General features: G+C 49.2%; 1 protein-coding gene across 12 annotated transcripts in view; it reads left to right on the forward strand.

Annotated features, from left to right (window-relative positions):
* The window catches only part of Ggta1 (glycoprotein alpha-galactosyltransferase 1 (inactive)), an 80,732-nt gene that overhangs the window by 45,144 nt on the left and 9,993 nt on the right, over positions 1 to 25,595 (forward strand). For 4 of the 12 annotated variants that reach the window (XM_085681315.2, XM_085681316.2, XM_048432245.3 and 1 more), the window contains exons 2-4: positions 1,999 to 2,094; positions 22,443 to 22,508; positions 23,501 to 23,602. In XM_085681315.2, coding sequence (XP_085537441.1) covers positions 2,090 to 2,094; positions 22,443 to 22,508; positions 23,501 to 23,602 — 173 coding nt within the window. In that variant the 5' untranslated portion in view covers positions 1,999 to 2,089. Of the gene's footprint in view, positions 1 to 1,998; positions 2,095 to 13,940; positions 14,030 to 20,179; positions 20,216 to 22,442; positions 22,509 to 23,500; positions 23,603 to 25,595 lie in introns of all 12 variants that reach the window. The other 8 variants (XM_048432247.3, XM_048432248.3, XM_048432246.3 and 5 more) reach the window with 4 other exon arrangements.

Below are 25,595 nucleotides of genomic sequence, written 5' to 3' on the forward strand. Positions count from 1 at the left end.
TTGTGTGGTGTGACTTTGTGGTATTGCTTGGCTCCTGACTGCCAGGATACCTTTCCATTTGAGCTGTAATGCTTACAGGCCACAAACTTATTATGTAGCCCAAACTGGCCTTGGAACCCTGCCCCTCCTGCTCTACCCTCCTGAGTGCTGGGATCATGGGTAGGTGTGCACTACCATGCCTGACCCAAGTGCTGGGATCATGGGTAGGCGTGCACTACTATGCCTGACCCAAGTGCTGGGATCATGGGTAGGCGTGCACCACCATGCCTGACCCAAGTGCTGGGATCATGGGTAGGCGTGCACCACCATGCCTGACCCAAGTGCTGGGATCATGGGTAGGCGTGCACCACCATGCCTGACCCAAGTGCTGGGATCATGGGTAGGCATGCACTACCATGCCTGACCCAAGTGCTGGGATCATGGGTAGGCGTGCACCACCATGCCTGACCCTAGATACATCCTTTTGGGTCAGTTCTTTTTGCCGTGTACGGAGTGTAGAAGTTTTTCTGTTGATGTGACGTGGCTGCAGCTTGCTTGTTCTCATTGTTACAGATAGGATGCCATTGTGGCACCTGGTGGCAACTTACCGTTTCTGATGGGCCTTGGGGTCCAGTGCAGGATGTGCTGTGTTCCGATGCTCATCTCTTGGGAGTAGGTTTGAGAGCAGAATGGCTGTCACAGGCCTGTGTTCCCGTGGGTCGAATGGATGTCATCAGACTCATTGAAGTTGGCTGTTAGGAAGAACTTCCGGTTCCTGAAGGTGGTGGTCTGCTGGCTCCTGCCCTCAGCGGAGGAAGCCGTGACACTTCCTTTTGAGAACAGGAGGAGGAGGCTGAGTGACCTGGGCCAGGCCTTGACTCCTTCCTGTCTGGCATTGGTCCCTTCCCATCCTCTAGGGTTCCCAGACTTCCCAGCAGTGTCCCAGCCACTTGGGGAGGGAGTGAGGCAGGGACCCTGCCTGAGCCAGTGTGTGCCATTTGCAGTGCTGCTGGGAACAATGGGCCTTTGGAAAAGCTCAGCTGATGATGGAGCTTACCCAGCATGCACGCTGTCCTGGGCCCCATCCCTTGTATCACTTAGCTGGATGTGGTGGTGCACCCTAGTACTATTGACAGGCAGGCAAGAGGTCAGAAGTTCCATCCTTGATACACAGTGAGTTCATGAGCTACTTGAGAAGAAGGAGAAAAGAAAGAAAAAGAAAAAAGCCCTAGACAGAAATCCTTCTTCTTAAATTGCCCCCAGTAGGGTGGGGAGGGAAAAGTCTTATCCCTTCAGGAGCAGGTGTGGCCTCTGGCCTTTCCAAGTTCGTACGGTAAAGGCTTTTGTGTGGAGATTCACATGGTTCTCCATCCTTTCTTTTTTCTTTTTCTTTTTTACTTTCTCTTACTTTTTATTTTTTTAAATAGGGTTTCTCTGAGTATCTTTGGCTGTCCCGTGTCCTGAAACTCACTCTGTAGACCAGGTTGGCCTCAAACTCACAGAGATCCGCCTGCCTCTTCCTCCTGAATGCTGGGATTAAAGGCATACGCCACCACACCTGGCTCACATTGTTTTTTAAAGCACAGTGTTCCACAGAACAGTGTGACTTCCAGAGCCAGGCTGTGGAGGCAAAGCTTTCTCAGCACCACACGTAGCAATCTCATCAAAGTCCTCGTTCACCTGCATCTGCCCTGGGCCGTCTCACATGCGTCTCCACTGGCCGTCCCTGGGAGGTATAACATGAGGTTGCTTGTGTCCCGCATGGCTCCCAGTTTTCCCCAGGAGTGGGTGATGTGGAGGGGTGGCCATCTGGTCTCCTGTGACTCCTGACCTGGTTTGGTCCTCTGGTTTTCCCCTTGATGAGGGAGTCCGAGGATGGCTCAGAGCACCGGTTCTGCCTTGGCATGCAGATCCGGTCAACAGCCCGTTTCCTGGGGTCGAGGAAACAAAGCCTGTGACCGCTGCTGAGGGCTCTGTCTGCCCCCCTCTTCCTGAAACAGCTGTTTATTGTTTTGACAGGAGCTGGAACACTGTACCTTCCCCTAGGGCCTCCGAGCCCTGCCTCCTGCTCAGTACTTTGCCGTTTGCTCTGGAGGGAACACGGCGGACGATGAGGTATGCGCTTGATTAAAAGGATTTGTGTCTGCTGGTCTTGGGTTACCAGAAACTACTGTTAGGCCGCAAAGAGGTCCCACCTGAGGGAAGATCCTTGCTCTCTCCCTAACCTTTCCCTGGTCTCTTGTAGCTTTGTTCTCCTTTCCCCAGTGCCTCTGGAAGCAGGGGCTGGCGGAATGCTGGCTCAGGGATTTTGGCTGTAAGTTCCATTTGATTCCGCTTCTCTTGGCAGGGCTCAGTGCTGTCAGGGTGCAGCCTGGAGTTCTCTGTGTAGGGTTCCAGTTGGCAGTGCAGGGGCAGGAACAGGGAGAACGCACTCCCAGTGCCAGTGGAGATGCGTCCTGGGGCGGGGCAGGACACTGGGAGAGCGCTGAGTCTTCTCGAGACTGCACAGAACACCCCAGCATATCTCTTGATGTAGAGAATGTTTTGATGAATGATTCCTGGGGCAGCCAGGAAAAATGGTAGCTGGATTCTCCATTTGGATTTCCTGAAGGAGACTGAAATGGAAGCAGTGAGATACCTCTTAGTAAGGGTGTATGGTATGGCCTGTGGTGTGCGCAGCCTGTGGTGTACACAGCCTGTGGTGTATGCTGCCTGCGGTGTGCATGGTCTGTGGTGTGTACGGCCTGTGGTGTGTACTGCCTGTGGTATGCACAGCCTGTGGTGTGCATGGTCTGTGGTGTGTACGGCCTGTGGTGTGTACTGCCTGTGGTGTGCACGGCCTGTGGTGTTCATGGTCTGTGGTGTGTACGGCTTGTGGTGTTCATGGTCTGTGGTGTGCACGGCCTGTGGTGTTCATGGTCTGTGGTGTGCACAGCCTGTGGTGTTCATGGTCTGTGGTGTGTACGGCTTGTGGTGTCTGGTGCCTGTAGTGTGTGCGCTGCCTATGGTGTGCACGGCCTGTGGTGTTCATGGTCTGTGGTGTGTACGGCTTGTGGTGTCTAGTGCCTGTAGTGTGTGCGCTGCCTATGGTGTGCACTGCCTGTGGTGTGCGCTGCTTGTGGTGTGCACATCCTGTGGTGTGTACTGCCTGTGTCGTGTGTGATGGTTGGGGTGACAGTTGACCATACACCTGGCCCTCATTTTCCTGAATCTGTGTTTATCCTGATCCTATTGTCATTAATGTTCTGTGTTTGTGTGTGCACGCGCTCAACATGTGTGCATGCATGTGCACTCACATGTGTGGGTACAGAAGCCAGAAGAAGGCTTCGGACCCCCTGGTTACAGGCAGTTGTGAGCTGTTGATGTGGGTGCTGGGAACTAAGCTGCAGGCCCTCTGTAAGAGCAGGAAGCCTCTTATCCACGGAGCCGGCTCTCCAGCCTGATTCCAGTCTTCTTAATGAAAAGCATAACTGGAAACTGGCTTCAATTTTTTTTCTCCATCAACTGTATCATGTTTCTCCCCACGGGGAATTTTATAATATAATGGTTCCCCTCACCCTGACACGGCCCCCTGCCAAGAACAAGACCTAGAGGCAGATACTCTGCCATTAAAATCCATTGCTCCTGATGTATTCAGCGATGTCATGCCAGCTGCCCCTTCGGTCTAGCTTGGTTTTAGCCGGAAAGCAGAGCCATGGTCACCACAGTGACCCAGTCAGACTCCCCGGCTGATCTGAGAAAAAGCTGACCCTAGATGGTGTTTGAGTTAGTCACTCCATGGTAGTCCTGAGCGGCATAGAGACTTGAGCCTGTCTGTGATGGTCGACAGGGTCTTGGAGGCACATTCCCTGGGTGGGACCCAGCCCCGGCACTGTGTGCTGAGCGTACAGGCAGTCGCTCAACCTTTCCGAGCCGTTTCCTTGTCTGCAGAATTGGATTAATAGTAGAGTTACATCACAGGGTTGTTGAGGCAGGCTTGAAAGACAGCTGGAGAAAGGTTTAGCCCAGTTTGGCTGGCTCAGGAAGAATGCAGGTATTTGTAGTCTGGAAGCTCACTGGATGTGGGGCAGGGCGCTTTAAGAAAAGAATTTAAAGTTGTAGATCACTATCAGGTAGAGAGGTGAGTGTGTAGACTATGAGAAGGGATAGCGTAGTAGGAAAAAAGGCCAAAGCCTCGGACACAACACTCAGAAAACAATAATAAAATGATTAAAACATTGGAAAAAGGATGAGTTGTGTGGAGCATCCTGATACACTTGCTGTATTTGACTGCAAATCAAAAAATATTTTTATTACTTTTAACTTACGTCCATGCATGTGTATGTGTCTGTGTGCACACGAGTCCAGGTGCCCTCAGAACCAGAGGTGTCGAATCTCTGGAGTTGCAGTGATTGTGGCCTGGTGGATCCTGGGAGCCAAACTGTCCTCTGGGAGAGCAGTGCACACTCTTTACTGCTGAACCTCTCTCCACCCCACCGCAGACTCCTCCATCTTGTCGGTGTCCTGACGCAGATATTCTAGGCCAGTGGTTCTCAACCGTCCTCATGCTATGGCTCTTTAATCCAGTTGCTCATGCTGTGGTGACCCCAACCATAAAATTATTTTCATTGCTACTTCATAACTAATTTTGCTACTGTTATGAATTGTAACGTAATTGTCTGTTTTCTGATGGCCTTAGGCGACCCCTGTGAAAGGGTCATTTGACCCCTAAAAGGGCCGTGACCCACAGGTTGAGAACTGCTGTTCTACTATCTTTTTCTTTTAAGTTATATTTATTTAGCGTGTTGGGGGTTGGGAGGGCACTCGTGTCATGCATTTGGTGGTCAGAGGACAACTTTCAGGTGTCATTTCTCTTTACCATATGAGACCCTGGGACCTGGGGATGGAACTCAATAGAGAAGTAAAAAAGAAAAAGAGAAATAAAACCAAAAGACAAATTAGTTCATTTGGTCTCCATCATAGTTCACGAGTGGTTGTTGTCCACTGCTTAGCACAGTGCAGAGTTGCTTTTGGCTCCTTAGTTTGTTGATAGCGGTGCCACATCTGGGATGGTCAGGTGGCTTCAGGCAGATCTCCTGAGAGTGTAACCCTTTATCCTTGGCACATAGGGAAGTAGGTTTGGATGCCACTTTGGGGAGGCACTAGAGGCCTGGCCTATTGTGAGCAGGAAGGGAGAAGGTGGGTCCTGGATGCTGTACAAGGTTCTGGGGCAGCTCCTTGCCACCTCCTACAGCCTCCAACAGCTGCCAGAGCTAGCCATGGATTCCTCCAGACTCTAGGGGATTGTTGCTACTCTAGAATCTTCTTGAGTTTTGTTCCTATCTGTGCTCCAATATGAGTAAAGCTCCGTCTTGTGAGAGTCCTGGAGGCCCGAGCTTCCTGTGTCCTGGTAAGTCAGCCTCTGTACTTCAGATACGTTGGTTGACCAAGGAGTCTGTCGTCCAATCATCCAGTCAGTCTAGGAAGAGCAAATGGACCGTGGCAGCAGGGTGAGCTCTTACGCCTAAGGGATGTGCCCTGGGACTGGTTTCTTGTCCAGGCCTGGGTGAGTGGGGAAAGCCTGGAGAAGATCAGTCCAAAGACTTCTTTATCCACTGTGAAACTCTGCCTCCCTCGGTCTTTGCAAAGGATGGGCCTTGGCCTCTTCTCCTGCCTGATCTTGGCAAATGCCTAATGCAGGCACCCATGAGAAGCAGTGGGGACGTTTGACTGCAGCCTTGCCCCAGATTGGGCAAAGTAGGGTTTCCCTCAGATTGCAATGGGGTCTTGGGCTCATTTCAGTTGTTCTGTGAGAGCTTTGTTATATGGGCCTGAGATTCCTGTCTCTGCATCCATGACTGGAACCTCTCTCCCTAAAGAACATTGTTATGGTTATGGCTGCCATACATGCTGATTGCCTGGCCCAATGAGGCTTGGTCCCACCTCTGTCCTTTGCAAAGCCCCAAGGAAGATGTTTGTGTCTCCATATTATACATGAGACAGAGCCTCGGGTTAAGCAACTTCCCCAGGGGATACATCTGGAACCTTGCTGGGCTCAGAGTCTCCACCTAATCTACTCCACTTAATCTACTTTTTACCTGTAGTGCTGAATTAACACTCTTGGTTAACTGAGGGCTTGGGGGAACCAGAGGATGCTATCTTAGGTTTAGGATTATACAGTGGTGAAATGTGAAGCTCCATCATGTGAGTGTGTGTGTGCATGTGTGTGCAGTCAATAGGCAATAATATTGTGTGTGTGTGTGTGTGTGCAGTCAATAGGCAATAATATTGTGTGTGTGTGTATGTGCATGTGTGTGCAGTCAATAGGCAATAATATTGTGTGTGTGTGTGTGTGCGCGCACACATGTGCACAGTCAATAGGCAATAATATTGTGTGTGTGTGTACGCGCACACATGTGCACAGTCAATAGGCAATAATATCCTATTTGTTATTCTATTGCTTTGTTTGCCTTTGTAACATCTGTCACTACCAGACACTCGGTAGCCCATTTAGCCTTTGCCTCCTCCTCTGGGTCTTGTTTATTGATGTGTCTCTGGTTACTAAGTACCTAGGACTAGTACCCACTAGCCTAGTCCATGGTGGTTGATGGGTCTGGGTGGCTCTCATTGATTTGTTCACCTCACAAACATATTGGTGCACCTACCGAGTACCTTGCAGGGCCCGTGCCGCCCTGGACTCATCATGCCTGGTCATTCTTTGGGGAAGAAGGGTGGATTCCAGGCCGCGGTGGCAGGCTTGTAGGCAGGAAGGCAAATGCTTCCTAGGAGGTTTGGTTTCTTTGGCAAGTGCTTTCTCCCCGCCTGTCCCCTGCTCTCCACAATAATGATAATGGCTTTTCCAGGGCCCTTCTGCATCCAACTTCCAGCTGAGGGTCACCTTTCACCCTGATATGAGATGGAGAAAACAGGCCTGCACAGCGTCCCCTCCAGAGAGGAATTGTTTGGAAGAAATATCACTTGGTTGGTGTGACTCTGTGAGGTTTTCTGAGGGGTGGTCACTGGACCATGAGGTGGAGCCAGGAAGGTGGAGGCTTCGCAGCATGGCTCTGTCCTGTGAAATGCTACCAGCGTCAGCGTATGTCCCAGAAGTTGGGGTACAGGTGCTCATATGAGAACCCACACAGGAGCCAAGTGCTGCAGGGGTGAATCTGGGAGTGGCCAGAGGGTGGAGTTAGAGACAGACAACAAGATCACAGAGACAGAGGGTCTCAGAGCTGGCAGCAGAGCCCCACACCATCACAAGCTGAACCACTGGGCCAGCTCAGATCCCCCAGGGTTCTCCTACATGATTCAAACTCATTTCTTTCTTCTTCTTTTTTTTAAAGCATAACTTTCATTTTTATTTTTCCAGATGGTTTTTCTTCTGCCTATCTGAAGCTATCTTTTTAAGTAGGCTTTGGTGGAGGTTGTGGGGCAGCACCAGCAGCTCTAAATCACTGTGGCAATGTTTAGTCCTTCGAGCCTAGCTTCATGAGCTCGATTCCTGACCACCTTGCTGTGAATGACACAGCTCACACAGTACAAAACTCAACATAGAGTATGGGAAGCCCATAAACATCAAAGACTCTTGCTTAAGAAATATCCCTGATGGCCCCAGCCTCTACAGAGTTACAAATGTTGAACTTCTTAATGGCCTGTCCTTGGCACACACCAGGCACAGTTTGTGTGGTGACCTGGCTGCACATGCCTGAGGCTCTTTCTGGTTCAATCTTCCTTCTGTCTTTCTTCTCTCCCTCCCTCCTCCTTCTCCTCCTCTACCTTCTTCTTCTCATCATCATCATCATCATCATCATCGTCATCATCATCATGACATTAGCATTACATTATTATTATCTTGGAGCCAAGACCCAAAAGAAGTCAACTCATTTCTTCCATGGCAGGGAGCACAGCCGTCCACCCCTCTTCCATGGCAGGGAGCACAGCCGTCCACCCCTCTTCCATGGCAGGGAGCACAGCCATCCACCCCTCTTCCATGGCAGGGAGCACAGCCGTCCACCCCTCTTCCATGGCAGGGAGCACAGCCGTCCACCCGTCTTCCATGGCAGGGAGCACAGCCGTCCACCCCTCTTCCATGGCAGGGAGCACAGCTGTTGTCCACCCCTCTTCAAAAGTGCAGTTTTCAAAGTTCCGAGGAACAAATGTCGAAGAACTTGTTGGCCACATTGTCTGCCAAATGGCTCATTTTGGTCCAGAGAGAAATACAAAATGGTTTTAAAAGACTAATTGACCATCCAGCCGACCCTCCCTTCCCTGGGGACTTGAGCTTCTAGGAAGATTCTGGGAAGCATGTTGTGCCCATTTCTAGCGCTTCACTCTGACAGCATTTCAGATGGCAAGGCTCTCAGCAGCAGGGTGGTTTCCGACCATCAGGGAAGCCTACAAAGAAATGTACTTCGAGAGTCACTTCTGATGTAAATTCCTGAACTCTAAAAAGGTCACCAGTTGGGTCACGAACCTCAGCAACTCCCCTAGGGTTCAGAATAGGACATCTGTGGCTAGCCAAGATCTGAGGGTAAAAAATTGAACTCAAGCACGTTACCTCTGCATGTTCTTTATTTTTCCAGCAAGGGGGAAAAAATGAAATGAAGGACGATCTCCTTGAGTTTTTTAGTTTTTACAGACATAGTTGGAGATTTCCATAGGCAAAGACAATGATATCACATGCATTTTAGGGTCACAAAAAGGGCAGGTAGAACCTGACAAAGCAGCATTCAGGAACAGGTGACACCACCCAGGAAAGAGCCAGCATTCAAGGGGAAACACCTGACATCCCAAATCTCTAAATAAGGTTACTAAACATCCCTGAATCCTGGATTTCCCCATTCTCCTCATCCAGTCTCTTCTGGGATAACCAGTTTTGGGGACACCCAGATTTGCTTGTTAGCAAAGGTGGGGCATGCTGCCTTCCTGCTCACGGCCTGTCTTCTTTAGACATTTCTATGGAGTCTGTGATCAGGTAATTTTGTGGGGTTGACTCTATGTAAATTTGACTGTTAGAACAAAGAGTGAATGTTATCGCTCTCAGGCCTCATGATGTGAGGAAATGGAAAGGTCACTCCACCGCCTGTGCAGCAGTCACACTGCTGAGGTGTTCTGGGAATGAATCCCATTTCAAAGAGAAGAATCATGGTTTCACAAGGTTTTTACAGATGTGACAGCGACTTTTCCAAAAGACAAGTGTTCCTGCAGCTGTGCAAAACGGGTTATTCCATGTGGACATATACACTTCCCGTGGATTAGTCCATTGGTCTGTCACCTGTACATTTACTGTATGGTCTGTGGGCTTCAGCAACACCCACACCTACTGGGGTGTTCATAGTGAGGATTGGGAGATGTGCTGCTCTGGACCGCCTCCGATGGCGTAGGCAATACTGTCTCTCTGTGTCATCCCTCTTCTACTTGGCAGAGGCTTTGCTTTGATCCTTGGTAAGTTGGCACAGCCGAACCTGGAAGTCAATGCTCACCCTTGTCTCTCAGCAAGCACAGGGTGTCCTAGAACCTGATTAGAGAAAATTAGAGTTAGTTTCCCTTTAGAGTAGCTCTTCTTCAGGTTGAGCTGGTATATGTAATGGTCTGTCCTGTCCCTTTAAGAGACAAGCCTCACCCACTCCCTCCCACATCCCACTGCCTCTTCTTTCCTGCCTGCAGCCCGAGTCTCTCCCTTTCCATCTCTCTCCCAATGAGGCAGCTTCTGTCTCTCTACCTTCTCCCCACTTCTTCCCTTCCCCCTCTGCCTCTCTACTGCTCTTCTCTCTTCTCCCCTTCCACTCTTTTTCCCTTTCCTTCCATAACCCACTAAATAAATACCCACTTTCTCTGCATGGCGTGCCTATCCGTCTTGGTCTCTCACCCACCATGCAGCTCCCTGCCTGGGATCCGGCTGCCTTCATGGCCCACCATGGACTCGGGACCGCTACCCACTGTTGCCACTCGGGGGTCTGCAGCATTTTGTTTTTACCATAGCGTTGGTGCTGTGACTCACCCCTCGGGGATCCGGCTGCATTTTATTTTTACCATTACAATATAGATGGTGAAACTTTGATTTGCATCCATTTGTATAAGCTGTTTTTATCCCAGAGTTCTCCTTCTTCCAAATATTTTGAGCACTTTCTGAGTATCAGCCCCCATTTTCAGCCCCCTCCCAGCAGCCTCTTTTATGAACATCAGTAATGAAGACTAACATTTTAAAAGAGCATGTATCCTATTTTATGATTCCCCCCTCTGTCACCCTCTCCTCCCTTTTTCTTTCCCTCCTTCTCCCTCCCCTCTCCTGAGACAGGGTCTCACTATGTAGCCCTGAAACTCACCTGCTTCACCTCCTTAGTTGTTCTGGAATTAAAGGTGTGTGTGTGTGTGTGTGTGTGTGTGTGTGTGTGTGTGTATGTGTGTGTGTGTGTGTGTGTGTGTGTGTGTGTGTGTGTGTGTTGCATCATATGCCAGAATGCACAGATGGTAGTCAGAGGAAACCATGTAGGAGCCTTTCACTCTCTCCATGGTACATTTTGGGTATGAGGCTCAGGTTTCAGGTTTCTCTGGTGGCTTACACACAGCTGTCATCTTTTTTGTTTGTTTTATTTTTCAAGACAGTGTTTCTCAGAAGCTGTAGAACCTGTCCTAGAACTCACTCTGTAGACCAGGTTGGCCTCGAACTCAGAGTCTACCTGCCTCTGCCTCCTGAGTTCTGGGATTAAAGGTGTGCACCACCACACCTGGCCCGTCACTATTCTTATCCCCATTGTCAAAACAAGGAAACCAGCTTAATTTGATCTAGTCAAGGTCCTTAGTCCCTAATCTGAAACTCTGGGCCCAGATAGGTTGAATTTAGACTTTGAGGCACATGGATTGCTTAGCCTCCATGCAGTTCCCATGCGGTTCCCATGCAGCTGAACCAAGCAATGGGACACATTAATGTTTATCCATAGAAATATTCAAATGGGATAGAGATTATAGAATAGAATGTCAGTTGGGGCTGGGTAACTGGAGGTTTCTCTCCCACCCGCCAGTTCCTTAATAAACACTTAATATCATTAATTTAATTAATTAATTAATTAATTAATATAATTAATTGAGGCTTAATATCAATTACAAACTGTTTGGACTATTAACTCAGGCTTATTATTGCCTAGTTCTTAAAATTTAAATTAACCCAGTTTAATTAGTCTATGTATTGCCACATGGTCATGGCATTACCACACATCTTGCTTCTTCAGAGGCTGCTAGTGTCTCTCTGACTCTGCTTTCTTTTTCCTTTCATCTTTGCTTGGATTTCCCATCTGGTTCTATTCTGCCTGGCTATTGGCCAAATCAGTTTCTTTATTAACCAATGATAATAAAACATATTCACAGCATACAGAAGGGCATCCCACATCGGGGCTGAGCCGCCCCTTGAGTTGCAAAAGGATGTTTGGCTTTCCAAGGTGTTCATAGCGATGTGGATGAAGACTGAAAAACTGTAATTTCCTGTGTAAAGTTAGGACTCAAATCCTGATCTACTGCCACAGCCTCAGATCTGTGTGACCTTCAACCTGGGACTTCTCTGGCTCTCGGTCTAGTGGGGCATCCTTCAGTGTGATGAGGTCTATTTCTTGGTGTAGGTGGGCTTGGCTCAGACTAAGGCTTGGGAAACCCAGCAGTCACCCAGGTCATCACCCTACACACAGAATAAGGAGCTAGTGAAGAACAAGCAAAGCTTCCCGGAAGTAGAAAGGCAGCCCTCTGAAAAGTGAGGAGGGACCGGAAGATGAGTGTCCTTGCCTGGTGTTTTTCTGCCCTGTCTGCTGGGCTAGAACCTGTAGTAAACTAGGGAGCCCATGGACAGGCTTCTCACTGGTTCAGAATGGGTGTGGGGCTCTCTGGTTGGGTGGGAGATAGGGTAGGGGAAGCAGGCTTAGGATGTGAGAGTGAGGATTGGGGATCAGCCAGCATCACAGTAAGGGTTGGGGACCAGCTGTGTACTGGTCACTCCATGGCCTCTGGGCTAAACTTACAGTGAATTAACTATGTCACCCAGAAGCTGGGCTCTCAGTGTGCAGGAGGAGGGCTTCCGAGCTCAGTTTGGCTAATGTACAGCGTTTGGATCTAGTCTCTGCACTCTCTTCTGGACTTAATCTGGAAGCCTTCTGCTGGTTTACAGATGTTTCTGCTGAGATGATCCCACAGTTTATGTCTGTGTTGCGCTCATTAAGAAACCAACTCTATGAAAGGCCCTATTCCTAGCTACCTACCTAAAAGGAAGAGGCCAGTGAGGTGGCTCAGCAGGTAAAGGTGCTTGCTGCCAGACCTGAGGACCTGGGTTCAGACCCTGGAACTCTGCCTTAGTTAGGGATTCTACTGCTGTGATAAGCACCATGGTCTAAAACAACAGGAAGGAAAGGGCTTATTTTGTCCTACAACTCTCAGGTCACACTCCGTCACTGAGGGAAGTCAGGGCAGGGGCTCAAGGCAGGAACCAGGAGGCAGGAACTGATGTAAAGACCACGGAGGAGTGCTGCTCTGGCTTGGTCTCCATGGTTTGCTCAGCCTGCCTTCTTACAGGTTTCTCAGCTAACCTTTCTTCTTGGGGTGTCTGGAGTACCACCCACCATAGTAATACTGAGAGCTGGAAGTTGGGATCTCCAGGAACGGCCAGGAGGGCAAAGCGAGCAGTTAAGATCTGCTCAATTCTTTTGGCGGGCTTGGTCTCTAGGTTTATGGCACTCTGGGTGATAAGGCCAGGTCCTATTGCCTTGTGAGGTGCATGAACCAGATGGAGGAGGCCTGGCTCCGGAATGACTGGCTCACTGTGGGTCAAAGGCTCATTCTGTCTGAGTTCTTGGAATCTCAGAGAGCCGGCAAGTCTCCAGGAACAATTTCTCCCTACACGGAAGAGTGTAGTAAGGTATCAATCAATGTGTTATATCAAAACTTCCCACTATAGGAACAGCAACATGCAGATCATGATCCAGTTGCCCATTCTCTATGGCCATTAGACGTGTCTGACTCTCCCCACTAATGTTGGGGTTCTGGTACCCTCTCCCCACCCCTCAGCACATGAACACAGATCCAGTTCTTCCTCCCAAACTCCCTGTGGACCTCTGAGAGCTCTGTGCACCCCTGCCCACTCTCCGTCCTAAGGCTCTCTCTGGCTAGCCCATTAGGCTGCTGTTCACAGGGGCACCTCTTATCTTTGTATCCAGCAGTCACCTTTCATGTGCCTTCTGCTTGCCTTTCCTGATCACCCCACACTGAAGGACTTCCCAGCCTTCCTGCCAAGCAACACTTTCCCTTTCTTTCACAATTTTCCTCCTGTAGTTCCAGTTGTTTGCTTGCTTGTGGGTGTGTGGTGGAGCGAACTGGGTAGGGGTGGAAAGTGGGCAAAGCCTAGGTTATAAAGGGGCATTAGCTGTGTCCTCAGTACTCCAGGAACTACAGAGTTGGGGAATGGGAACACCTCCCCCAGAGCCAGAGGTGCTCTGAATCTGAGCTAGCTGGAGTTCTGTGGAACTCTACCTCCTTACTTGCTGACATTGACGCTCCGGCTCCGGCTCCGGCTCCGGTTCCGGCTCTGGCATCCTTCCCAGAGCATGCAGTCTCATTAATGACATCGGCTTTATTTGTGCACTTGAGCAGGGACACACCTCTCATCTCTAGTGCATTGCACACAAATGTATCCTGTTAGAAATGATGTGGGCAGAGGCCTTTTGTTATTTTTATTATTTAAAATAATTTATGTATACGAGTGTTTTGCCTGTGTGTGTGTACACCACCCATGTGTCTGGTACCTATGGAGGCCAGAAGAGGGAGGGCATCAGATTCTCTGGAACCCGAATTACCAATGGCTGGGAGTGCATTTAGATGCTGGGAACGGAAACCAGCAAGTGTTCTTAACCGCTGAGCTGCTTCTCCAGCCCAAGAAGCCATCTCTCACTCCAGATTTAATTTATTTAATCTATTTTCCCTCTCTCTTTCCCCTCCCCCCACAGGAGAAAATAATGAATATCAAGGGAAAAGTAGTCCTGTCGATGCTGGTTGTCTCGACTGTGTTTGTCGTGTTTTGGGAGTATGTCAACAGGTAATTATGAAACCGGCTAGAGTTGTGGGGATGGAAAGGCTGCTTTTATTCGGTGTGACTGGTGCCAGCAGAGTGACCAGGCAGGGTGAAGGCGAGGAATGAGCTGTAAACAGGATTCCACCCTTCCTGTAGTCCCCAGCCCTGGCTGGCTGCTAAAACCACAGACTGTCCAGGTAACTTCTGCCAAAGTAGTCATCTCTTTTCTTACCGTGCTCCCTCATACCTTGCATTTCTGTAGGCTAACCCCAGAGAGAAGGCACATTAAGCCCAAAACAGCCTCAAGTAATTTGTATAAACTTATACAAATTTTAAGCCAGGTTGGGGTGTATGCATGGAATCCTTGTAATTGGGAGGCAGAGACAAGAGGACTGTATGAGTTTGAGACCAAGATTGTCTACATAGTGACTTCCAGGCTAGCCATAGCTTTACAGGGAGACCCTGACTTAAAAAAAAGAAAAATAAAGGGGCAGGAAAGGTGGTTCAGCAGTTAAGAGCACTGGCTGCTCTTTCAGAGGACCCGGGTTTAATTTCCAGCACCCATGTGGTGACTCACAAACACCTGTAACTTCAATTCCAGGGGATCCTGAATTGTTTTCTGGCCTCCATGGGTGCCAGACACACAAGTGGTGCACACCTGTAGACACAGGCAAAGCACTCACATACATAAAATTTAAAAATAATTAAAAATAAAGGAAAAATAAATAAAATTCAGATAGGAATTCCACAAAAAACTAGCCCTAAGTTCTGCAGCCCTAAAGTGTCTGTGAAGTTTAACGGAGCTGTCCAAGTGGTTGGCTTTGGTGCAAAAATCCATACTACATTTTACTGGTGATTCATTTGTGCCTGGGTGAAGCACTCTCTCCCTCCCTTCCTTCCCTTGGCTTTGGAAAGCAGGATGAAGCAAATGTCTCTCAGTCATCAAACTCATCTGTCAATTAAAACCTACTGTGCTGCCCCTGCTTCTGGAAGCTCCCGTGTCAGTGGCCTCAGGGAGACCCAGCTTCATAGCAAAGCCCCAGCAGGTGCCTAAGAAGGGGCTCAATGAGCTCTTTAATTGTACAGCTAACTGTAGGAGCTGTCTTGAGATGGCCTTCTTCACAGTGGGAATGTTTTAACTGTAGGAGCTGCCTTGAGATGGCCTTCTTCACAATGGGAATGTTTTAACTGTAGGAGCTGCCTTGAGATGGCCTTCTTCACAATGGGAATGTTTTAACTGTAGGAGCTGTCTTGAGATGGCCTTCATCTTCACAGTGGGAATGTTTTAGTGGCCTCAGAGTTCTGGTGCTTTTGGGTTAACATCAGAATTTTGGGTTTCTAAGTTGGATGAGCCAGCAGACCTCCCCTGGCTACAACAAGCAACTGTGTCCTTAGGTACAGGCCTAGGAGGGGTGGCCTCCAGTCAGAATGCAAGAGATACAGGTTCAAAGGGTTGACAGATTGGTAACCACTTCTAGGATGTTCTGCTGTTTCATTCTGAGTAGCTATGTTTGAGAAAAGGCGGGACAAGCCAGCCTGTGACCAACTTGGAAGGTCTGGAGAGTGGGTCCTTTGAATTGAGGAAGTTAGTTCAAGAAGGAGATGATTCACTTGTTGGGTGTGACCCTTGGGCTCTTGGGGGCTGAAGAGCATCCTGGCTAGATCATAAAACCAGACTGCCTGTTGTGTTCCAGACTTCCGTTTACTGCCTGTGTGTGTGACCTCGGGACAGCTACACAGCTATCCTGTTCTTCAGTAAAAACGGGGATAATGTCCCAGGGGGTTGGGTCATGCTTGCAGTCCCCACACCCGACTGGCCGAGGCAGGTGGATCACTGTGAGTTGGAACCAACCTGGGTTACATAGTAAGGTTGAGGTCTGCCTGCACTACAGAATAAGGCATTATGTTAAAAACAGGAACAAAACCACAGCTCAGTGGTAGGGCACTTGCCTAGACTGTGCGGTGGTTCGGTCCCTACGCCTTAGATGAGCAAACAAGAAACTCTCCTGCTCTGCCATTAACAACACTCATCACAACTTGGGCGGCTTCGACAACAGGAACTTACTTCTCAGTGTGCTCAAGGCCCGAGACTCAGTGCCCAAGTGAAGCTTTCTTGTTTTGCAAACAACTAGTGACCTTCTCCTTTGGCCCATACTTTACGGAGAACAAGCAATTTGTAATTTTTTTTTCTGATAAAAACGCTAAATCCATCATGAGGTCCCACCTTTATTTAAATGCCTATCTAAGCCTAGTTATTTCTCAGAGGCCCAGTGCCATCATTCTGGGGACAGGGCTTCAACAGACACAGTTAGGGTGGCCACAGGCATTCACTGCACAGTAGGAACATTTGTAGCAGTATTTGCACCAATGGGCAAAACATGGCATCAAGGTTGTGGCTGGTAGACGTGGTGACTCCAGCTGCTGAAGTTGTCCAAGAGAACAAGTGCCCCCCTGGGGCTGGAATGCTTGTTTGGATAACCGGCAAGCTCTGAAACTGAGTTTGATTAGATGGCTTTGGTGTTGTCTACTTGTAACTGTGCCTCTGTGTTATGAATGGCTCATAAAATGAAGACATGATGGCTAGAGAGAGGGCTCAGGGGTTAAGAGCACTGTTGTTTAGTTCTCAGCACCCGCATTGGGCAGCTCACAGTTCCAGGGGCTTCGGCATCCTCTTCTGGCTTTAACAGGTACTGCACACATGCATATCTCTCTCTCTCTGTCTGTCTGTCTCTGTCTCATACACACACACACACACGAAAAATGAAGGCTCAAGAGCGCGTATGGGCATGGCGTCTCAGGAGAGTTATGTTTTGCTGCCAGGAACCTGTTCTGAGCATCACAGTAGAGAAGGCTCTGGCTACTTTTCAGGGCTGTTGTTTGATATTGACATTGTAGATACTTTGTTTCTGACTCATGAACTCACTTGACTTTCTGCAAGAGTTCTGAGAGGAAGCAGGTGTCTGCCACTGTCCACACTGGCCTTGCAGTGCACTGTAGAGAGGCATGTGGCTCTGTGCTCCAAGGGATTTAAAGCAACCACACCCAGCAACTAGAAAATAAATCATTGAAAAATAATGTTGCCTACAGGGCCGGTCAGGACTCAAGTGAGATCCTATCTCAAAAAATAATACTAGGGGTTAGAGAGATGGTTCAGGGTTATTTAGATGGCCCAGGTTTGTTTCCCATTTCGGGGGATCTGACACCTTCAGATGGTTCATGGTTATTCGGACGACCCAGGTTTGATTCCCGTTTCAGGGGATCTGACACCCTCTGGCCTCCATGGGTATCAGGAACAGGAGTAATGCACAGATGTAAATGCAGACAAAACACCTAAAACATTTTTAACAGTGGAGAGAGAAAGAGAGAGAGAGAGAGAGAGAGAGACCGAGAGAGAGAGAAAGAGAGAGAGAGAGAGAGAGAGAGAGAGAGAGAGAGAGAGAGAGAGAGAATCACCCAGGGATGCATTTGAAAATACAGATGTTTGAAAGTACAGGTCTATATTTTTGAGCTGGAACAATGACAAACAATCTGATGAAGGTGGCTGGCAGTTACTGAGCATGTGCCGGGCGCCAGGCTGTGTACAACACCTGTCCTTAGGATAACTGTAAAGTGCGAGCGACTCTGGGTGACTCAAGTTTAATGGTCACATTTGGGGAAGACTCAGGTTCCCCCGTTACCTACCTGTGAGTCAGTCATTCTTCTACTTACTACACAACCCTTCCTTTAGTCAACCTCTCAGATTCAGGCGACCAAATGGAAACCAGCCTTGGGGCTGTATCTTTGTTCTAAGTAGAACTAGATCTGGTGCTCTTCTGTCCCAGACGGCATCTAGAGCTTCTGTCTGCCGACTGCACAAGGACATGGAAGCCAGATATGGCTCTTGCCCATAGGATGCCTGCTCTGAACTGGTGAGACCTGTGGATGAAAGACACTGAAGTAGAGAGGAGGTCATGAGATCAAGGAGGCAGAGACTGCCTGACCTGGAAGCAGATTCAATTTACGCATTCAATCAGACGCTTAGGAAGCGGGCCCTACGGACAGGCACCACACTGGGCTCGGAGGACAGGAGGCACAGAAGGGGTGGCTTTGAGCTGTGCCTGGCGGATGAGTGCTTGTTAAAGTGTCAGCTCAGTGTGGCTATCAGCGAAGGACTCTGGGAGAGGGCAGGAGTTAGAAGGGAGGCTGCCAAACAGGTGTGATACGACAAGCTGGGGACCTTTAACTACAAAACAGTGCCCCGAATGCCAAGCAGGGTTCTGAATGCTGGATCATCTCCCCTTCTCCTCCTTGTCTCCCCTTCTCCTCATTGTTTTCATATTTCCCCATTCTCCTTCCCCTTCTCTTCAGCCTTCTCTTCCCCTTCTCATGTCTCCTCCTACTCATGTCTCCCTCTTTCCCCTCATTGTCTCCCCTGCTGATTGTCTCCTCCCCCTGCTGATTGTCTCGTCCCCCTCCTTGCCTCCCTGTGGCAAGATGTGGAGTTAGTTACTCCCCAGGCTCAGATATGGGGGTTCTGTACTTCATTAGCAGAATAACCTTGAGAAGGCTCCTGACTGCCCCTGCTCTTCAGGGTGAGGGTCGGGACAGAGTGGCTGCAGTGGTGAGAGGATTCCCTAAGCCACTGGGTGTAAATTTCCTAGAACAGTGCCTGGTTGAGTTCACCGGGACCCCACATCCATCTGCTGACTTAGGAGCTGAGTTCACCGGGGCCCCACATCTATACGTTGGCTTAGGAGCCAGGAACTTTAAGGCTGGTCCTGGAGTGCAGGTCTCAGGGAGAAGCTGGAGGGGTTAGAGGGCAGGAAGGCAGGTGCAGGGGTGGGGGTGGGGGGTGGTAAGAGGGCAGGAAGGCAGGTGCTTGCTCACTGGAGCACAGGGAGGAAGAGGGGAGAAGAGATAAAGGCCAAAGAGATCCTGGTAGAATCTACCGAATGAGCAAGGTCAGGCGTAGAACTTGGGCACAGTGTCTCTGCCTGACACTGCACAGTGTCAACCTGAATAGTTGAGTATGGCACTCACTATGGCCTGTCACCTTTTTTTTTTTTTTTTTTTTTGCTTTTCTTGAGACAGGTTCAATATGTAATCTGGTCACAGCTGTGCAGACCAGGGAGGCTTCCAACTTGTGGCCCCTGCTGCCCAAGGCTGGAATTACAGGCCTCAAGCCGCCATACCCATCTGTTGTTTATGCCCCCAGAAGTCTCTCTGGTCAGTGCCATCATGCTCCACCTAGCTGCTCCACTCCACACACCACCTCCTACAGCTCTGCTCTGCAGCCACGCTTTCCACATTGGCTTTCTGACAGTTCTGCTCAGCGAACCCCCAGAAGGTCCCACAAGCTCTGGCTCCGTTTCCTTGCAGATGCATCCTTCCTCAGGGCCTCTGCATACTGTTTGTTCTTTCGGGAACACTCTTATCTCATGTCTTTTCACCTTGGTGAGCTTCTCCTCGTCCTTCAGAGTGTGCTGCCTTCTTCAGGAAGTTTGCCAGGTCCTCCTGAGAAGGGCTCCTGCTTATGCTTGCCCACACTTCTTGGTTAGTGACTCAAGTAGCCATGTGAGTGGCCTGCCTTTTCTGTTACATTGTATAGCACTCGTGGGCAAGGACCGGGTCTGCCCTGGCCGGCAGTGAGTCCCTTCACTCGTTGTGGAGGACATAACCAGCAAGTACTTAGAGAATGAGGGAAGGGAGGTAATCCCCTAAAGTCCCGGCCTAGCCTTTCAGGCATCAAGTTAGCTTCATTGCCTTGGCTAGTTAAAGCAACACCCTTGGGGTCTGCTCCGCAGAAGGGATCTGAACTAAATGTCCTGGTCTCTGCCTCCTGAGGGGGGCAGAGATAAATCCTCAGTGTGGGGTGGCTGGCAATGATGCTTCCATCTTCCCGGGCTTCCTCATTGCCCAGCATCGGAGAATGCGGTAGAAGAGGACCTTCCTGTCTGTAACAACTGACCAACCTCAAACGAGAGAAGGAGGGCCGGGAGGGGGGGGATCCCCAAAGCAAAAAACAGGAATTGAGATGGCCAGAAGTCCCTTCCCATTCTTTGTGGTGCTGTGGGAATCCCCAGTGCATTTGTCGCTGGTCTCAAGGGGAGGTGAAGCCTGGGAGGAGTTAGAAGGCCGTGAAGGCTCTCTGAGAAGTAAGTAAGGTGACTTGTTTTGTTTCTTGTTTGCCCTCAGCCCAGAAGGCTCCTTCTTGTGGATAAACCACACAAAGTAAGTGCTCTGAGCTCCGGACGCCTCCATCACTTGGTCTCCTACCCGCGCTCTTGTTCTCTACAGTATGATAGTCGCTGAGGTGCTCAGGCCACTGTGCAGGGGCAGTGAGGAGAGACGCAAGGAGCAAGCAGATGCCTAGGACCCAGGGCTCATGGTTGTACTCTGCCTGTCCCAGTCCCCAGACTGGTCTCTGTAGAATAATAACATGTTTTGTCCTCAGTTCTGACCAGGTGACTCTTTTCAAATGCTGTCATCTGGGAATCATTGTTGCCTGACCGATGGGGCAGCTGGGTATTGTAGCAGGCTCTGGTTGGGGTACTGAGGGAGGAGCTATATTAAGCTCTACTTTCTTATCTTTGGCATGGTTGCCAGGAAGCTCAGAACAAATTGTTCTTAACTGCTTGCCTCCATTTGAGTGTAATTTATTCCCAGGTATTACATCTGAAGTGTTTCCTTACCTGCTCAGGGACCTTGGCCACAGGCCCAAACCCACTAAACCCATACCTTAGCTGAAAAAATGAAAATAAATGCGAAACTTTTATTTGGGATGGCTATGGTCATATGAAAATCCATACTGGAGTCATCAAATCAGGGGGAGGGGTTGGTGTGTGTGATATGTGCACGCCTGTGCACATGTGTCTAGGTGTGCTCACCTATGTGTGCACCAGTGTGGGCCAGAAGACAACTTCAAGGATCTTTCCCCATTATCCTCTACCTGAGTCTCTCACTGAACCTAGAGATCGTAATTTTTGGCTACACTGGCTGGCCAGCCCGCCCCAGGAACCCCACTGAGAGCGGGATTCTAGATGTTCTCTGACTTCTGTGTGGTGCTGGGGATCAGAATGCAGGTCCCCGTGCTCTGAAACAAGTGCTCCGCCTTCAGAGCGATATTCCCAGCCACCAGTGCTTCGCTTTTAAAAAATTATGTGTCTGTGTTGTGTGTGTGTGTGTGTGTGTCTGTGCACGTGCTTGTGGGCATGCGTGTGTACATGTGATGATCAGAGGATATCTTGGTATGTTTCTTCTACCTTGTGGGTTCCAGGAATTGAACTCAGGTCATCAGACTTGGAGGCAAGCCCCTTTACTCACGGAGACATCTTGCTGGCCTTTCTATTTCCTGTGATTTTCAGTCTTGCGTTGTCTCCCACTTATAACCACACCGTTAGTCATTGATCATTGCAGACACCTCCAGATGAACTCTGTGGCAGGTTTCATAACCAGGAAGGATGCAGTGTGCCTGTCATCTCGGCAACGGCCAAGTGGGAGGGTTAGCCTCAGCTGTACAACAGGACCCCTCTCTCCATTAATACTGTGTCCCTGCTCAGGGTCACCTTGCCACATTATCCAACGTCCCCCATTTTTCTCATCCTAGAGACCCCAAATTAGAAACTTTTACAGTGAGAGAGAATATACAAACTATCTCAAGTTGGGGCTAAGATGGTTTTAACTGGTTCTCTAACTTCTCCTTTGGCAATCCTCGGACTTCCCAAAGCTGTCACTGATTGGGCAACTGGAATTTTTCTCAGACTGGCCTTTTGTAATACACACACACACACAGACACAGACACGCATGCATGCACACTTGCACTATTGTTCTTGGGAAAGTGCATGGTTTGTTGTTGTTGTTGTTTTTTTAACTAAGATTACCCCCAAAGGACTGGGCAGATGGCTCAGTGATTAAGAGCACTGGCTGCTCTTCCAGAGGACCCAGGTTCAATTCCCCGCACCCACATGGCAGCTCACAACTGTCTGTAGCTCCAGTTCCAGGCTATCCAACACCCTTATATAGACATACATGCAGGCAAAAACATCAATGCACATGAAATACAAATAGATTATTTAAAAAAAAAAAGATTACCCCTCACCTCACTACAGCCATGTTCGGTTTACCGAGCTCTCACATGTGAGCTCTCATTGATCACCACCACAGGTGCTCCGTTAGCAGCAGAGCTCTGCCCAGGCTGTGTCTGAGTGGTCCCTATCATATGTTCCTGCCCCTCATCCTTCAGGGGTCCCGGGGATGAACCGAGTGCTGGGGGCTTCCTGGAAGCGGGCAGCTGAGGCTCCCTGGGTCTGTCCCTCCCATGTAGTTCACAGTTTTGCTTCTCCCTGTTCACTGGTAATAGTCGTATTAGACACTTAAAAAAAATGTTGGAAACTCCCTCCATCCAGCTGGGGACCGCCTTGTTTTCTAAAAGTGTTTCTGTTCTTTTCCATTTCCTAGAACTCCAGAGCTTGGTGACAGCAGCAGGTCGAGGGACTGGTGGCTTCCAAACTGGTTTAACAATAGGTAAGGGGTCGGAATGGGTCCCTCCATCCCTAACACTCAGCCATGGCTTTCTCACTCACTCTTTCTGGCTTACTGAACTCATTCAAGGAGTCTTTTGTTGTTGCTTTTAATTTCTTTTGTTATTGTGTGTGTGCTCTGTATTATGTGTGTGTGTGTGCGATGTGTATATGTAGTGTGTGTATTTATGTGTGATATATGTGTATAGTGTTTATATATGTGTGATGTATGTATATGATTGTATGATGTGTGTATGTGTGTGATGAGTGTGTGTGTATGAGTGATGTGGATGTGTGTGTGGTATGTGTGTGTATGCATATGTGTAGTGTATGGGATGTGAGTATGTGTGTGGTGTGTGTGTGTGTGATCTGTGCATGAATGCAGATACATGCGTGCCACAGCACACATGAGGTCAGAAGACTACTTTTAGGAGACTACGATTCTGTCTTCCCACTGTGGGTTCTGGAGGTCAGACTATCAGGTTATCAGACTTTCCTGACAAGCAGTTTGACTGAAGGAGCCATCTAGTTCAGAGGAATCTACCTTGCAGGTGGGATTCTGAGTCCTCTTGCCTTCCTGCCTGTCTGTCTGTCTGTCTGTCTGTCTCTCTCCTTTTCTTCCCTCCCTCCCTCCCTCCCTCCCTCCCTCCCTCCCTCCCTCCCTCCCTCCCTCCAGTTCCCTTTTTCCAGTTAAGGGTGAAGTTAAGACTGAAGTTTAAATTTCAGAATAGACATTCCAATAGGACATTCATTCCTTGGAGTATGTCCTACTCCTGGAATAACCGAGGGTTGCAGGGTCATTGAAACCTAACTGCTGACCTGCACGGTGACAAGAGGGACAAATGTTGCACCTTTACCTGAAGTGTGAGAATCAGCACTCAGTGCCCCGAGTGATGCATTCTCCTGAGACAGGAGTCTCGAAAGAGTCCCCGCCGCCAGCCGCCTGGCCTCACCTGGCCTCACCTGGCCTTACCTGGCCTTTCTCTTTGTACGCAGGACCCGCAGTTATCCAGAAGAAGCCCTAGAAAGAGGAAGAGAAAAGGAACGAAATGAAGACAGCACTGAAGAGCTTCCGCTGTGGGACTGGTTTAGCCCAAAGTAAGGACAGGACAGAGACTGTGTGTGCACTGAAGTCGGGACTGGGGCACACGAAGTGTGGTCCCCTGGGAAAGGGGTGTCTTAGCATCGATTAGACCTTCATCCATGGACTTGGGCTAAGAAACTGAGGTCTGGGTACTTGGAACCAAACGGACTGATTAGTGTGGTAACTGCAATAAGAAATGGCGAGTGGTAGGGAGCGCACATAGGCCACATGGGACGGTGTGGACCTCTGCAGGATCTGGGGTGGGCCAAGAAGACGCTCTGTAGATTCACTTAACTAATCCGTGACATAGGAATCCTAGCTAAGGGATTCAGGGCCATGAGTTCACTCATCACACTAGCAAACAACAAATGTTCATCAGAAATTAGGATATGTTAGCTTGTATTTTCCATACTGTACTCATTACCTACTCATGTTTTCAGAAACTAGCCTAAATCGGCTTTTAAAACAAAACAGGAACTAGGGTCTTGGTGCCATGGATAAAGTGCTTGCCATATTGGTGTGAGGACTGGAGTTTAGATCCCTAAAAGCCATGCAAAGCCAGATGCAGTAGCATGCATATACATGCATACACATATCTACATACACATATCTACATACACATGCACAGATGCACACACACATCTACATATGCACACACACACATCTACATATACACACACAAATAAAGAGTATTGGTTTGAACCACCATCACATTGAAACCTTCTCAAGATTCCAAAATCTTTCTCGTAGATAAAGACCAGATGAAAGAAAGAATGAGTAAATGTGCATGTTTATGTCACATGAATGAGTGCCTTCCTGTGAACTCCCACAGAGCCAGTACAGCAGGGCTTGCGTATTTCCACATCACTGTGCCTGCTTTCCGTCTCCCTGCCCCGGAGTTTCTACGCATTTCCACACGGCAGATTCTCCCTGCTCTGTTTCCCATTATACCTCTCTCCATTTCCTGGCATCCGGTAGCCTGGAGACGCTGACTCTCCCAGCTGTGTCTGAGCCTTGACCTGTATCTGCCTGCCTGCCTGCCTGCCTGCCTGCCATCTCTGTTTGCTTCATGCGACCTACACGGATTTCTCAATTCCACCTCACCCTGTTTCTCACTTCTGGTCTCAGCAAACAGTTCAGTCTGAGCGTAGGAGAGCGGCTCCTTGTCCATCACGGCTTCCTTCTTTTATCGGTTCTTGTTCCCAATTCTCTCCGCAGCTTTCTCCACTCCGCAGCCACCACCCCTGCTCAGACTGCCATGCTCTTTGGTGCTTGGGTGATGCAGTCCTGCATCTTTTCCTCAGTCTGCTATGTGGTTTGCTAGAGTTTTAAATACATCCTTCCTTGTGAGCACGGAGAAGGCGGAGGACAGCTGGTGGGAGCTGGTTCTCTCCCTCCACTCTGTGGGTTCTGGGGAATCAATCTCTTCTTGTCAGGGTTCCGTAAGTGTCTTTGCTTGCTGAGCCATCTTGCTGGCCTAATTCACAGGATTTTAATACTTCCTCTGGCTACCATTAATGTACCTGTGCATAAATACACACAATTGAAAACCAACTCCCTAGACCCACTTTTACCCCCCAGGAGGTCTATGATTTTTCTGGACGCTTTTGCTGTGTATGGTGGAGCTGGGTGCAGAGGTCACACAGTGCTGAGTGCCCATTCAGAAGGAAGGTCCTTTTCCTCCCTCCTTTTAGAACTCTGTTTGATCTTGACTAAGGCAGTTGATAGTATCACTGGCTGTGGTTTCCTTGGGGGATGGGGCTGCGGGATTTGATGACTAAGTTGCCTCATGCACAGGTTGCTTCTGGAAGCCGGCCTCCCCCTCATCCTTCCACCACCCCCTCACCTGCATTTCCAGGCTGTCTGGCTTCTCAGTCAAGGGTGGCCATCATGCTGGGATTGTCAGTGGAACCGAACAATTAACTGCTGGGAAATGGAATGTTTCGATTTTTAATTTAGCATTAATTTTTAATAGTGTTGTTTTGTCTTCCTGCTCAAGTACCCGAA

Source organism: Myodes glareolus, chromosome 21 (assembly GCF_982192425.1).
Source record: "Myodes glareolus chromosome 21, mMyoGla1.1, whole genome shotgun sequence".
NCBI lineage: Eukaryota > Metazoa > Chordata > Mammalia > Rodentia > Cricetidae > Myodes > Myodes glareolus.